Source organism: Syngnathoides biaculeatus, chromosome 12 (assembly GCF_019802595.1).
Source record: "Syngnathoides biaculeatus isolate LvHL_M chromosome 12, ASM1980259v1, whole genome shotgun sequence".
Lineage (NCBI taxonomy): Eukaryota > Metazoa > Chordata > Actinopteri > Syngnathiformes > Syngnathidae > Syngnathoides > Syngnathoides biaculeatus.
Window position 1 is genome coordinate 27,367,914 of NC_084651.1, and position 15,925 is coordinate 27,383,838.

The window sequence follows — 15,925 nt, forward strand, 5'->3', positions numbered from 1 at the left end:
GGCAGTTGGAACTGACCCACTCCCGAGACACGCCCACGTGTCAGTTTCGATTGACTCTCCGCCTACTCAGGTTCACGTTGCCCTGGAAACGGATTCGCCACCTCGCCACGCCCACGTTGCTGTTTCAACGGATGCACTGCAAGCTCACGTGGCAGTGGGGACCGACCAGATGCCGCCTCACGTTGCTGTCCAGGAGGGGGCGGTACTGGCACCGCCGCCTTCTCACGTTCCTGTCCAGGAGGCGGCGACAGGGTCGCTGCCTTCTCACGTTCCTGTCCAGGAGGCAGCGACCCCGTCGCCGCCTTCTCTTGTTGCTGTCCAGGAGGGGGCGGTACTGGCGCCGCCTTCTCACGTTGCTGTCCAGGAGGGGGCGGTACTGGCGCCGCCTTCTCAAGTTGCTGTCCAGGAGGGGGCGGTACTGGCGCCGCCTTCTCAAGTTGCTGTCCAGGAGGGGGCGGTACTGGCGCCGCCTTCTCACGTTGCTGTCCAGGAGGGGGCGGTACTGGCCCCGCCTTCTCACATTGCTGTCCAGGAGGGGGCGGTACTGGCGTCGCCTTCTCACGTTCCTGTCCAGGAGGAGCTGGGGAGTTCGGTGGAGCCACCCTGGAGCTGGAGAGACTACAGGATGGTGGTGGTCATTGCTCTGGTCCTTCTCTCCATCGTCCTATTCGCTTCAGATGGCTCCCAGCTGCTTCATGACCTGGCCTCGTTGGCGACCAATCCCTGGTCGTCTTGCAACAACGGCGTGGGAGGTTCTCGTCCGGAGCAGTGGCCTGCCGCGTTCTGGTTCCTGCTTCGCCGTTGGGTTCCTCACAGAGGTCGTCCGCCCGAATCGCCCCGTGGGGACCCTGGTGGTTGGCGTCCGGGTCGTCCTCCTGACCTGTCCACCCGGACGCCTTGCGTTTGGTGGCCGGGATTGCCACCAGACTGGGTTCGGGGGGCGGGGGCGTGCCCTCCTCCGGACCGCCCTTCTGCCCACCCCTGCTTGTGTTTATTATTGTCTTTTTTTCGTTTAGGCACGTCTGGGAGCCGTTCCTTTGAGAGGGGGGGTACTGTCATGATCCTGCCGCTTCAGCACGAGCCGTGCGGGTGCCCGCGCGGCTGCCCTAATTGGGAGGCGCACACCTGCTGTTCCTTAGTCTGTTGGTCTTTGCTTTTGCAGATCTGTACAGCCTTCCAGATGGCAGTAGCTCAAACAGTTGGTAACCGGCGGAGGACAATAAGGTTAGCTGTCTCAAAATCTGAAGGGAATTTGGGGAAGAGGTACACAATGAACAGATTTTGAGAACTGGTTCTAACAGTGAGGATGACTGTGTAACCTTCAGATGGGGGTAGGTTAATGACGAAATCCAGGGAAATGAGGGGCTAAGGGTAGCTCGGAATGGGTAAGCAGTGCAGAAGACCAGCTTGGGGTTACTGTGAAGTGCCTCGGCCATCCATCCGGAGAAGGGCATGCTAAAGTGCATTGGTTAATCTAAACGGCATGACCAGGTATTGGGAGTATCCAAGCTGGATATTAAAAGACATTTTCCATTCGTCTCCTTTCCTGATGCAGATGAGATGGTAATCTCAGAGGGGTTCAAAAGAGGCTCAATAAGGGTGAGCGAAGCTGTGTTCTTAACCGCAATGTTTTTGTGACCTTGGAAATCAGTGCAGGGCCGGAGATTAGTATCTTTCTTTACAATGAATATGAAACCCGCCCTTCACGGGGAAAGAAGAGGGTCGATGAGTCCCGAAACTAGGAGTCATGGATATATTTTCCATAGCCCCTTTTTCAGGACGTGACAAATTAAAGAGGCATCTAGAGGCAAGAGGTCAATGACAGAATTATGTATATATATATATTTATATATATATATATATATATATATATATATATATATATATATATATATATATATATAGAGAGAGAGAGAGAGAGAGAGAGGAGAGAGAGAGAGAGAGAGATTATATATATATAGGCTCTTTGTACAGGAGACGGGTTTGATTAGAGGATGCGAGCTTGGGAAGAATGCTCACAGGTGGATCGCTGGAGTAGTTTTGAGAAAACAGGAGGGATACTTGTTGTGTGAGTGTTTAACAAGTCCATGGTTTCACAGAGTCTTGTCTTGTCTGCCGATGTCGGTGCCTTGATTTTGTAACTAGGTCTGTCATTGCCAGAGAATTCTGTCACGATCTCAGTTGAATTGGACCCATGAGCAGACTGAGGGGGATGGAGTAGATTAAAAATGGTTTATTGCAAGTTTGCACACAGTAAGGAAATCCGAGATTGGATGTGGACCGGCAGGGCAAGGAGCAAGCATGGGGCGGGAACGTGAGCAGATCGTGTTGTTTGGTGGCGAGGCTGGAGCAGCCTGTTAGGGGTGCGGGGGGAGGGACGGGAGGAACAGTGGAGACAGGAAAGATCACAATTGGGTAAGTCCAATACCAAACAATACAAAGGCAAGATTGTTTTAAATACACTACACTATATGAAATGCTTCAATTTTAGAGGAATTAATTATTTTGTACCACAATTCTTTTTTTGGAAGACAACAGGTCCATTTGGAACCTGATATCATAGTTGACATCCAAAGCCCCAGCAGCCTCCCGGTAAGACTTGTGCGCTGGTCTTGGATGATGCACTCCTGGGGTTCCCTGGATTGGCGACCAATCCTGGGATCCCACTTCTGACACCAACTGTTTTGGAAAATCTTTTTTGTGACAGAATAAGTAACATAAGAAACAATTGTGTCCTTGTGGGTTTTTATTTTTAAAAAAAAAAGTCTTTGAAAAGCGAGGAAAAGATACAAGTCGTGCAAGTTGTCACCACTTCCTGAAGTCTAAGCAAAACAATGATCTCTGTTATACAGAAGTGAGAGCGACAAAGAAGCAAAGGGAAGTAAAAAAACTGTCATTATCCAGTTGCACATAATTTTTCTTTATTGAAAGACAGCTAATAGTCACAACATTTTCACAAAGTAGCAATAATGCTTGTGATGGTTGTATAAAACTAATTAATATTTGGTATACATAAAACATAAATTTTCCAAACCACGGGTCATGTATGAGAGCCGGCGATTGAGTCATTCACAATTGTCAATTCTAAGACGAAAGCTTGGTGGGCTTGACAGACTTTGAATACATAATCAGACCAGCTTGAAGACAGAGGTGCAGCACTGGCTGCTGATTGCTAGAAGTGCAAAAGAGAAAGCAAGAGAGATCGCAAAATACCACACATGTTCTAAGGAGGATTTGCCAGGCGTGAGTCATGACCAACACTTTAAAAGGACTTATGAAGCGGATGCAGTGAGTGATAAACTGGTTGGAACGAGTGGCTCACTCCACCGACACTTTGAAGGATAGCACGTTATTTTACCATTGTGTTTGAAATGAAACCAACGGGCAGGCAGGAGTCGGTACACAGGAGAACGATCAAGGCAGGCAGAAGTATCAAAGGAGTCAGGCTTACAAGGTTGGTCGGAGAACAGGCGAAGGTCGGTACACACGGGTTGTCAATCAGGGATATGAGTGCGGGAACGGGACATGAAGCTCAACGAACTGGCGGGGCCCAGTCATCATTGGGGTGATACAAATATACAGACTAATCAGCCCGCATGAGACGCAGGTGTGCGCCCCAATCAGCGCACCCGCGCGGGCACCCATGCGGGCACCCGCACAGCTCGTGCTGGAGCAGCAGGACCATGACAGTACCCCCCGAACCCCAGTCTGTTGGCCATCCAGGCCACCAAACACAAGGCGTCCGGGTGGGCAGGTCAGGAGGACGACCCGGACGCCAAGCACCAGGGTCCCCAAGGAGCGATTCGGGCGGACGACCTCTGTGAGGAACCAAACGACGAAGCAGGAACCAGGCCGAGGCAGGCAACTGCTCCGGATGAGAACCTCCCATGCCGTTGTTGCGAGACGACCAGGGACTGGTCGCCACCGAGGCTTGGTCAGGAGGCAGTCATGGATTGGTCACCAACGAGGCCAGGTCCTGAAGCAGCTGGGAGCCCTCAGGAGTGAAGAGGATGATGGAGAGAAGGACCAGATCATGACCACCACCATCACAGCCATCTCTCCAGCTCTAGGGTGGCTCCACAGAACTCCCCAGCTCCTCCTCCTCCTGGACAGCAATGTGAGATGGGGGCGACACCATCGCCATCGCCACCTCCTGGACGGGAACGTGAGGCGGCTGGGGAACCGTCGCCCCCTCATGGACAGCAACGTGAGGCGGCATCGGGTCGGTCCCCACTGCCACGTGAGCTTGCAGTGCATTAGTTGAAACAGCAACGTGGGCGTGGCACGGTGGCGAATCCGTCTCCAGGGCAACGTGAACGAGAGTCGGCAGAGAGTCAGTCGAAGCTGACACGTGGGCATGTCTCGGGAGCAGGTCAGTTCCTACTGCCGCGTGAGCTCTGCTCGGAACAGCCAAAACCTCGACGTGGGAATGGCGAGGAGGCGGGTCAGTTTCCACAGCTACGTACGCTTGGCGAGGTGGCGATTCCGTTCCCACTGTGACATGCACTTGGCAAGGTGGCGAGTCCGTTCCCACTGCGACGTGCACTTGGCAAGGTGGCGGCTCTGTTTCAACGGCGACGTGAACAAGAGTAGGCAAAGAGTCAGTCGAAACTGACATGTGGGCGTGTCTCGGGAGCGGGTCAGTTCCAAATGCCACGTGAACCTGCGTCAGCAGCGAGTCCGTCGCAGTTGCGACGTCAGCGTAGCTCGGCTGGTTCGCCAATCCTTGCCGGACCTGGGCCGTGAGAGCCGCCAATTCGGCGCTCTGCCGCTCTATCTGTGCCCGCACTTCGCGGCGGAACGCCTCGTGATTTGGCGGCTCCTCCTCCCTCTGGGCTGGAAGCTTCGCCACCAGCTGCGGGTCTGCCGGTTTCACCGTTGCCGGCGAGGAGTGGGAGGACGGTGTCTTAGTTGCCACGCAGCGGGAGGCACAAGGGAGCGCCCGGCCGGGGCGTCTCCTCTGGCCGCCACGTGGAGGTCCCGGGTAGATAGCCAAGCGGGTTCCCTCATACGGATTGGTGTACTTGGACCTACCGGGCGAAGATGCTTGGGTGCTGGAAACGCGGGGAGGTGAAACAAACTGACTGGGATGAAAGATCGGACGAGCAGATTCATAATCAGAATAATCGGAGTCATACTCCGGCAGCCGGTCATACAAATCACGGTCCTCCTCATATTCCGAAAAGTCAGAGTCCAGAAGAATATGAGGAGCCGGACGGGTCGTGTTCGGGACGTATTCATACCTCGCTGGCGGAGCGTAAGACAAGGAAGCGGAGGACGTCAGGGAGCCTACCCGGATCGGACAGGCTTGGTCCTCTGGCAGACGGGCTGCCTTCCGTCGGTCCCGGCGACGCTGGATCTTTCCTGCTGGGTCCTGTGTTGGCCAGTTCGTTCTGTCACATCCGATCGGAACGGGGGTAGGACCCAAATGCAGGACTCGGGCGATGCAAGGTAGTTCAAGGAGAAACGTTTATTATATGCCGAGGTCGGGGATAGAGCAGGCAGTCCGGTGCAGCAGCGGTAGTTGGGACGTCGGGCGAAGAGAGCAGGTGAGCGGGCAGGCAGGAGTCGGTACGCAGGAGAACAATCAAGGCAGGCAGAAGTATCAAAGGAGTCAGGCTTACAAGGTTGGTCGGAGAACATGCGAAGGTCGGTACACACGGGTTGTCGATCAGCGATACCGGAGCACTCGAACGGGACATGAAGCTCAACGAACTGGCGGGGCCCAGTCGTCATCGGGGTGATACAAATACACAGACTAATCAGCCCGCATGAGACGCAGGTGTGCGCCCCAATCAGTGCACCCGCGCGGGCACCCACGCGGGCACCCAGACAGCTCGTGCTGGAGCAGCAGGACCATGACAAGCTTAGAGTGTATATTGAGAGAGCTGGGTGAGCCTTTTCTCCTCTCATTGGTGTTTGTACGACAGGAAGGTGGAAGGTATCTTTGTTAATATCCAACATTTCCTATGCTGCTCCTAAGTCAAGCACAATGGAGGATCTGTATCCCTTCTATGTCAAAACAGCTTGACTGTACAACTGTTTTTTTTTAATTCTGTTTAAAAAAAAGAGAAGAAAAACACTAGCAGTAAGAAAAGTAAAAAAAAAAAAAAAAAAAAAGAAAAAAAAACATTGTACACATATTGTCATGATTCATGCCCATAGGTTTCTTTTTTGGAGCTTGGGTGACACCTTGTGCCTTGTCTCTCCCTCCACCCCTCTTTCAAACCTTCTCCTGAGTATTGACACTTGTCTGTAACTCACTGAGCAAATGCTCATACTTTCAAGCGTCTGTGGGGTGCAAGTAATTATCTGACGACCCGCATCTGTACTCACCCAATTTTGTACTCTCCCATCTCCTTCTGTGCCTTTCCAACTCAATGCCTGCACCAGACACGCCATCAAGCCCCACAACCTCCTCACATTGTCACTCCCTGGTCGCTCCTTGGCCCCAACGGCCCACCACTTCGCCTTGGGTTTCTTTACCTAGTGCCATTTTCTGATAAAATCCTTAAAAATCTTGTCCCTCGGTCTGCTCTTGTCAAATTGGTTCAAGTTTTTTCAAAACAGTGGTGCTACACTTATGAAGGGAAGAACAGGACAATGTAGGACAGGCAGGACATGAACAGGAATGGGAGGAGAAAGAAGCAGAAAAAGGGTAGTGGACCTGCCTGTGCAACTGGAGTGTGGTTGGAGTGGCTATGTACATTCTAAATATTTGTGGAAATGGAGTGCAAGTCATGGGACATTCCAGAAGTTTGCACGGTCATAAGTTGTTTTATAGCCATTAGAGAGTGGCCCCACATGCACTGTAGTCACATGCAAGGTAATTGACAGCATTTCACATGCACAAGAAACGTTGGAGGTGTACTTGAATTGCTGTGCTAAGACAATGGAGATTTAGGACCTCACCCCACTCCCCAAGAGCGGATTGTGGGCCCAGGGGCACACCTGACAACAGCCTGGGTGACAGGACACCACCAATAAAGCACTTTAATCAACTCATCACCGTGATTAAGCGATGGGCAGTGAATAGATTAATTGGTCAAAGTCTCATCATTTCTGTATTTCAGAGCAGTGATGTTAATTGAAAAGCAAATTGTTCAAAGCAGTATACAGTAGTTAGATGATGATATAAAAAAAAGATTAATAGGATAGGAGCTGGTTCTTTTGTGTCCATGTTTTTCTGTATATGACCCCCTGTTGCTGAGTTCATAGTTTTCTTGGACCCTGATTACTGTGTGTCAGGTGAAACTAAAGGATGAGGACACTACATTTGCTCTGAAATGCATTAAGAAGAAGCATGTCGTGGACACCAGACAGCAGGAACACATTTACTCAGAAAAGAGCATCCTTCACCAAACCAACTCGGCATTTATCATTAGGTGAGTACCTTTCACATTTGTATTGTTTTAATAAACCACAACTTTAAGAAAGGGACAGAATATGTACCTGTTTGTATACCATTCAAGTTCATTGGGCACTGATCTACAACTGAAAAACAGCATACACCCAGTAGAAAAAAAAAAGCACTTAAAGCAGAGGATAATATGTAAGCTGCTCTATAGGCTGGCTTCTCTATTGAGTTGCTAAGGAGTGTGCTGCAGAATGCTGCTCTTTGGAATCCCAGTGCTGCAGAAATTTATCTTGACTCAGACTTTACAGAACAAAAGCCTTGTGTAAGCAGTCTTTCAGATAGATAAGTTCAGCCAAAATGTGAAGTCTACCTTTCAACTTTCCCACAGTCCTCTCACTCACTCAGTTTGGTTTTGTTCAGCTTCTCGGTAAGCTTACTGTTTTAGTTTATCACACTTCAGAACATGAATTGGTGTAACTTAACAGAAGTCTATTATTGTATCAAATGAAGATATCAACCTTCTTTTCATCAACTTTAGGCTATTCCGAACATTTCGTGACACTAAATATGTCTACATGCTATTGGAGGTGTGTCTTGGAGGAGAGCTGTGGACTGTACTGCGCGACATGTGAGTCTAAGTACTATTATTTTTTCAGCCTGAGACAGTTAGGAACGACATTTTCATAAATCTACAAAACTGATACTCATGTTAACGACCTCAACCTAAAATTAATAGTACTTAGAATCCCTGTGTGTGAAAACTATTGTACTGACTGTCAAGCTCATTTAAAAGCAACAGGTGTGGCTTGAAAATGAAAGTTTTTTTCAATGTCATCAATCACAAGCTTAAAATCCTACCGGCCTGATCATGATGGGGATCCAATTACATATATAAAAGGGTTGAGACAGATTGACGTAAAGAGTCTGTCGCCCTTGTTCGTGCATGAGATGACTTCTATCACTCAAGGGGAAAACAGGGTCAACTGTTTACCCATGTTTTCTGAAGATGACAATTAAATTTTGGGATATTATTTCCCTCCTGTTGCTTAATTTGAGTGGCACGGTGGTGCAGCTGTAAAGCGTTGGCCTCACAGTTTTGAGGTTCAATCCCAGCCCTGCCTGTATGGAGTTTGTATGTTCTCTCCGTGCCTGTGTGGGCTTCCTTTGGGCACTCCAAATTGCCACTAGTTGTGATTGTGAGTGCGACTGGTTTCTGTTTCCATGTGCCCTGCAATTGGGTGGCAACTAGTTCAGGGTGTACCCTGCCTCCTGCCGGTTGACAGCTGGGATAGGCTCCAGCACTCCCATAACCCTTGTGAGGATAAGCGACTAAGAAGATGGATGGATGGATGGATGGATGGATGGATGGATGGATGGATGGATGGATGGATGGATGGATGGATGGATGGATGGATGGATTCTTTTATATGCAAATGAATACAAATGCATTTTAGTGCCTTCAACTTCCTTTTTTTTATTGGTGTTCTTTTACAAATGGTCCTTCATCATACAAAGTGTCTTTACCATTAACACAACTGGAGAGCCTGATTATGTTGTTGCAATAAATCAGAAAAATCTTTCAGATGAAGTGCCAGGATGATTCATCCATTTTACATTCACACCATAGCACATCGCAAAATAAATGGTTTTATTTCTGAGGTATTAATAAATTTGTATGTATATATGAAAGTAACAGAAGTATTGCATGTCTTTAGTGTCATTGCAAAAGTATAAAGAAAAAAGTATGATGAGTACTTGGGATCATTCATGCAACTGTACAGTATCTGCACTGTTTGAAGGGCAATCTTCTTCTTCTGTATTTATATTTTGTAAGGTTTGTACATGTCTTCTTCTTTTCCTTTCGGCTTGTCCTGTTAGGGGTAGCCACAGCGCATATTCTTTTTCCATGTCTCCTGCATATTCCTCTTGAACACCAACTGCCCTCACATCTTCCCTCACAACATCCATCAACCTTCTCTTTGGTATTCCTCTCGCTCTTTTGCTTGACAGATCCATTCTCAGCACCCTTCTACCAATATACGCATTCTCTCACCTGTGGACATGTCCAAACCATTGAAGTCTGCTCTCTCAAACCTTGTCTCCAAAACATCCAACTTTCGTTGTCGCTCTAATGAGGTAATTTCTAATCCTATTCAACCTGCTCACTGTTTTTTCTGTTCATTCCCACAGTCTCTAATCCATACATCATGGCTGGCCTCATCACTGCTTGATAAACTTTGCCCTTCATCCAAGCAAAAACTCTTCTGTCACATAACACACCAGACATCTTCCGCTGGCTGTTCCAACCTGCTTGGACCCGTTTCTTCAATTTTTTACCACATTCACCATTCCTCTGCATTGTTGACCCCAAGTATTTGAAGTCGTCCTTCCTCTCTATCCTTTCTCCCTGGAGCCTTACTTTCCCCACTCCACCTCTCTCATTCACGAGCATACATTCTGTTTTACTTCAGCTAATCTTCATCCCTCTCCTTTCAAGTGCTTGCCTCTATCTTTCTAATTGTTCTTTCCCCTGATCCCTGCTTTCGCTGCATATCACAATGTCATCTGCGAACATCGTGGTCCAAGGGGATTACAGTCTAACCTCATCTGTCAGGCTATCTATTACCACAGTAAAAGGCAAGGGCTCAGAGGTGATCCCTGATGCAGTCCCACCTCCACCTTAAATTCTTCTCTCACACCAACAGCATACCTCACCACTGTTCAGCTGCCCTCATACGCGTCCCTAACCCTATTCTGACATATTTGTCCATCACACCAGACTTACACAGTTCCTCTATTGGCATAAACTTTCTCTAGATCCACAAAGACACAATGTAGTTCTTTCTGACTTCTTTACTTTTCTACTAGTATCCTCAAGGCAAATAATGCATCTGTGGCACTTTTTCTAGGCATGAAACCATACTGTTGTGCGCAGATACTTACTTCTGTCCTGAGTCTAGCCTCCACTACTCTTTCCCATAACTTATTTCTGTGGTTCAAAAACTTTATTCTTCTATGAAGAAATGAACATTGCAAAGAGGGACTATTCAGAGGGACTTTGCTGTTAAATTGGAAAAACATCTCAGCGCTGATGACTCCAAATCAGTTTGGCATGGATAACAATCGCTCACAGGTGATGTTCTCCCCCAGTAGAAAAAAAGAGCAGGCTAGCCGACGACGTAAATAGCATTTACTGCAGATTTGAAGTCGACACTTCCATACCACGCATGCGCCAAGCCGCACCACAAGCTGCACAACCTTCCACTCCACCATTTAATGTCCATGAAAGCTACGTTAGACGGATCTTTAAACAACAAAAGATCAACAAAGTTCCATGCCCAGACCGTGTGTCCCCATCCTGCCTCAAAGTCTCCACAGATCAACTTGCTCCTGTCTTCATAAAGATCTTCAACAGGTCTCTACAATTGTGTGAAGTACCAACCTGCTTCAAATGTTCCACCATTATACCGGTCCCCAAAAAAAGCACAGTATCAGGTCTTAATGAATACAGGCCTGTTGCCTTGACATCTGTGGTAATGACTTCCTTTGAACGCCTTGTACTGGACCACCTCAAAGACCGTTACAGGTCCCCAGCTGGACCCACTGTAGTTTGCCTCTCGAGCGAACAGGTCTGTTGATGATGCCATCAACATGGGTCTGCATTTCATCCTTGAGCATCTTGAAAGCGAGGGTACCCATGCGAGGATCCTGTTCATCTACTTCAGCTCTGCGTTTAACATCATCATCTCTGAACTCCTCTCCTCCAAACTTCTCCAGCTCAGCATCTCACCTGCCATCGCTCAGTTGATTTTCAACTTCCTCCCGGAGGGACACAGCAGGTGAGGCTGGAGGACACCACCTCATCCACGCGCACTACCAACAACTACCAAGGTTGCGTCCTCTCCCCTTTGCTCTTCTCAATATACACGAACAACTGCACCTCGTGGAATCCGACTATCAGTCTTCTGACATTCGCAGATGACACCACGGTCATCGGCCTCATCAAAGATGGCGACAAATCTGTGTATCGACAGGAAATGGCGAGACTGAAGCTTTGGTGTGGTTCTTGAGAATTAAAGTTTCAGAGGACCTGAAGTGGGAGACAAACATGAACTCCATCCTCAAAAAAGCCCAGCAAAGGATGTACTCCTTGCGGCTTCTGAGGAAGCACGGCCTGTTACAAGAGCTGCTGACACTGTACTACACAGCAGTCATCCAATCAGTACTGTGTACCCCCATCACAGTCTGGTTTGGGGCCGCCACAAAAAAGGACAAACTCAGACTGCAACGGACAATATAACCGGTGAACAGATTGTCGGCTTCACTCTACCCACTATTGAAGACTTGCACGCAACGCGAACTCGGTCCAGAGCAGGCAGGATTTTTTCAGATCTTTCACATCCGGGCCACCAGCTCTTCCAGCTCCTTCCATTGGGAAAGTGCTACAGATCAATACAAGTCAAAACTAGCAAGCATTCGAACTTTTTTCCCCTCTACCAATTAACTCATTAAACTCTTGATCAGCAACCATACTATTTTTCTGCCTTGTGCCATTGTTAGGACACTCACTTACATCCTGCTGGTCCAATCAGTAGTAGAAATATATTTTGTAGACTATCATGTGATTCGTCACTTTAAACTGCAACCTTTGCACATTTATCATTGCAGTGGTCTATGATGGGAACCGCAAACAGGTAAAGGCACTCTGTACAATTTTAACACAATGTGGGACGTTAACACACTTATCTCCTACCTGTTCTAAATCAAGATTTTACATCTTGGACGACTCTTATCAGGAATAGTTCCTATAAACAAATGTCTCTTGTTCTTTGTTCTTGTTGCTTTGTTGTTCTTTGTTCACCAAGATCTTCCCCCATCCCCCCTCGCTTGAAGCCACCGTCCACTAAGAAGCGAAAGGCCCCTCCTCTACCCATGAAGACTATCTGTAAATATGACTAATATTTACTGGGTCTTTTCCAGAATAACTCAGACCCCTATGGAGATCAGGCATTTTTCATCCCTGTAATTACAAGGGACAGAAAGGTGGTCAAAAAGATGTGACACCAAAAAAGTAGAAATTCCAATTTAGTCAGAATAAAATGTGAGTCTATCGAACAATTCTCTCCAGCCATTGCTGCGAGATTAGCTCTTTTTAATGTCAGGTCAGTGAGTAACAAATGAATGTTGATCAATGACATCTTACAACCTATGGTCTGGACTTTTTGTTATTAAATGAAACGTGGTTAACAGAAAGTAGGTGCAATACCATTTTAAATGAGACAACACCAGCAGATTTCATGAACAAGTGTTGAACAGGGGGGAAAGGTGGTGGTATTCCTGTTATTTTTAAATCATTATTTCTTTTTAAAGAAATAATACTGGGTGATTTTAGCTCTTTTGAATATCTGTGTTTTTTAGTTAAGGGTGACCCAAAGGTTCTCATTTTAATAATTTATAGACCTCCAAGATACAATGGAAAATTTATGGAGGATTTTTCGGAACTGCTGTCAGTTATTTGTACTGAGTACAACTATTTTGTCATAACAGGGGACTTTAACATTCATTTTGACAATAACATGGAAAAAAACATCCAAAGAACTTTCTGCAATACTAGACGCATTTGACCTCTCTCAACATAGGTATAGTCCAACTCACACTCAAGGTTACATCTTAGACTTTGTCAACTCTAAGGATGTTGAAATTCTATCGATTGACATTAAGGATATGGCTATTTCAGACCATTTATGTGTATTTTTTCAATTCCAGATTCTTCCAAAGGTTCAGACAACCTCTATCTCTATTGGTACATAAATGAGAATACTGCCACTAAGTTTATGGAGACTGTGGCTGTGCCACAGACAGAGAATTCTGAGACAGTTGATGAACCTTTGGACAATTTCACCTCAAAAATCACAAATGCCATGAACGCTGTCGCTCCTGTTAAAACTAAGACCATCCTGAGGTGACCTAGGACACCGTGGAGGAGCACAATAATGGTCAAGTGATCTAAATCAGAGTGTAGGAAAGCGTAACGCAAGTGGAGAAAAACTAAACTCCAAATTGACTATGACCTCTACAGACAGGGTCTTTGTAATTTCAACCAAGAGTTAGTTAGAGCGAGACGGCAAAACTTTTCTGAAATCATCAGGAGGAACCCCAACAATACACAACCTCTATTTGCTGTGGTTGACAACCTTACAACCCCTCCAAATCAGATAGATCCAGAATTCGTAACAGCTGACAAATGCAATGAGTTTGCCTGTTATTTTAGTGAAAAAATACAATTACGTCAAATGTCAGCACAAATCATCAAAAAGATAGAATGATCTCACATCTGCAGCCACCTGGAAAAAACTCTAACTTGTCAGAATTTGATACAATTGACCAAAAAACAGTAGAGAAAACCGTTCATCAGTTGAAAGCACCAGCGAACGGTTTCGACTCCATACCATCTGACTTTAATAAAAATATTGTGAAGTCAATGCTACCTGATTTGCAGCAAATAATCAATTGTTCACTTCAGTCTGGCGAGTTTCCCAAAGCTCTTAAAGTAGTTGCTGTTAAGCCAATTTTAAAAAAAGAGAATTGCTGTTAGTAAACACCTGGACACTCTATCTTTAAAAACCAAAGACCGAGTCCAAAGCCTTGGTGTTCTGATAGATTCCGACCTGACTTTCAACAATCATATCAAATCAATCATAAAAACTGCCTTCTACCATCTGAAGAACAAATCTCGAGTGAAGTCAGGAAAAGTTCATCCATGCTTTAATCTCAAGTAGTCTTGATTACTGTAATGGTCTTCTGACTGGGCTCCCCAAAAAGAGTATTAAACAGCTGCAGCTCATTCAGAATGCTGCAGCTCGCATTCTGACCAAAACAAAGCGGGCAGAGCATATAACTCCATTCCTAAAGTCCTTGCACTGGCTTCCAGTCAGCTTTAGAATAGATTTTAAAGTTCTGCTACTGGTCTATAAATCACTAAATGATTTAGGTCCTGAATACATGAAAGAAAGGCTTACGGAATACAAACCCAGTCGAGCTCTGAGATCGACTGACTCAGGTCAAATAGTGGCGCGCAGAGTCCAGAGCAAACATGGTGAAGCAGCATTTAGCTATTATGCGGCACACAAATGGAATAAATTGCCAACAGAGGTGATGTCAGCCCCAAGTGTGAATGTTTTAAAATCCAGGTTAAAAACTCTTTTTTTTTTCTCTCACACTTTTTAGAATATATCCACTTTTTGATCATATTACGTGTACTGTATTCAGTTTTAACTGTCTTTTTAAAAAATATTTTGTCATTTTTATTGTTTTTATCCCCTTTTAAATGTTTTATCTCTTTTTCAAATGCCTTTAATCATGTAAAGCACATTGAGTTACCTCATGTATGAAATGCGCTACACAAATAAATTTGCTTTGCTTTGTTTTGTTCTTTGTTCTGAATGTTGTACAAGGACTGCACCGAATGCTGGAGAAAAATTCATTGGGTTTTATACACTTGGATAATCAAGCTGATTCTGATTCTGATTGTATAATTCCCACACACATTGGCTTTGTTCTTAAAAATACGAACGACCACACATTTACTCCATTCTTCAGGTATCTTCTGCTCACTAGTATTGAATAAGTTGGTCAAAAACTCTACAGCCACCTCTCCAAATTTCTTCCATAGCTCCAAAGGTATGTCATCAGCACCAACTCCCTTTCCATTTTTCATCCTTTTTTGTGCTTTTCTAACTTCCCCCTTACTAATAATTGGCACTTGCTGGTGCTTCACACTCGCCTCTCCGACTCTTTCTTCTCTCTCATTTTCTTCATTCATCAACTTCTCAAAATATTGTTTCCATCTATTTAGGACAGTACTGGCACCAGTCAACATATTTCCATCTTGATCCTTACGTGCTGCACATCTTTCCCATCTCTATCCCTCTGTCTGGCCAACCTGTAGAGATCCTTTTCTCCTTCTTTTGTGTCAAACCTGGTGTGCATATCATCATATGCCTCTTGTTTAGCCTTGGCCACCTCTACTTTTGCCCTACGTCACATATCAATGTACCATAGTTCCCGGCCTACAGAGCGCACCTGGTTATAAGCGTCACCCAATACATTTGTAAGGGAAATACCATTTGGTACATACATAAGCCGCACCCATGTAACAGCCGCCAGTGCCCACATTGAAACCCACATTGAAACAAGATATTTTCAAAGAAAGACGGTACACAGAGTTTTCAAAGTTTTAATACCTTAGCTTAACATAGCAACAACATGGTAGCACGAACAAGGCTGCTAATAAAAAAAAAAAAAACATACCAGTAAAAAAAAGACTGCCACGGCAGCTACGCAGTAGCAACACGGTAGCACAGCACTAACAGAGCTGTTAAAAATAAAACTTACCAGTAAATAAAACATACCGGTAAACTTGGCTGAGACTCAGCTGCAACAATGTAACATAGTAACACGGTAGCACAGCACAAAGAGGGCTGTTAAAACAAAAAACATACAGTTAAAAGTCATTTAGAGCTGTCTTCATCTTCCACCTGTGCACTGACACCCTGGAAGTCTTCCTCC

General features: G+C 46.0%; 1 protein-coding gene across 18 annotated transcripts in view; it reads left to right on the plus strand.

Annotated features, from left to right (window-relative positions):
• Nucleotides 1-15,925, plus strand: part of LOC133509353 (cGMP-dependent protein kinase 2) — a 120,943-nt gene that overhangs the window by 67,745 nt on the left and 37,273 nt on the right. For all 18 annotated transcript variants that reach the window (XR_009797300.1, XR_009797301.1, XR_009797302.1 and 15 more), the window contains 2 exons: nt 7,249-7,385; nt 7,896-7,985. Coding sequence is in view for 15 of the 18 variants with exons in the window: in XM_061836175.1 (XP_061692159.1) it covers nt 7,249-7,385; nt 7,896-7,985 (227 nt within the window). In the remaining 3 variants the exon portion in view is untranslated. The remainder of the gene's footprint in view (nt 1-7,248; nt 7,386-7,895; nt 7,986-15,925) is intronic.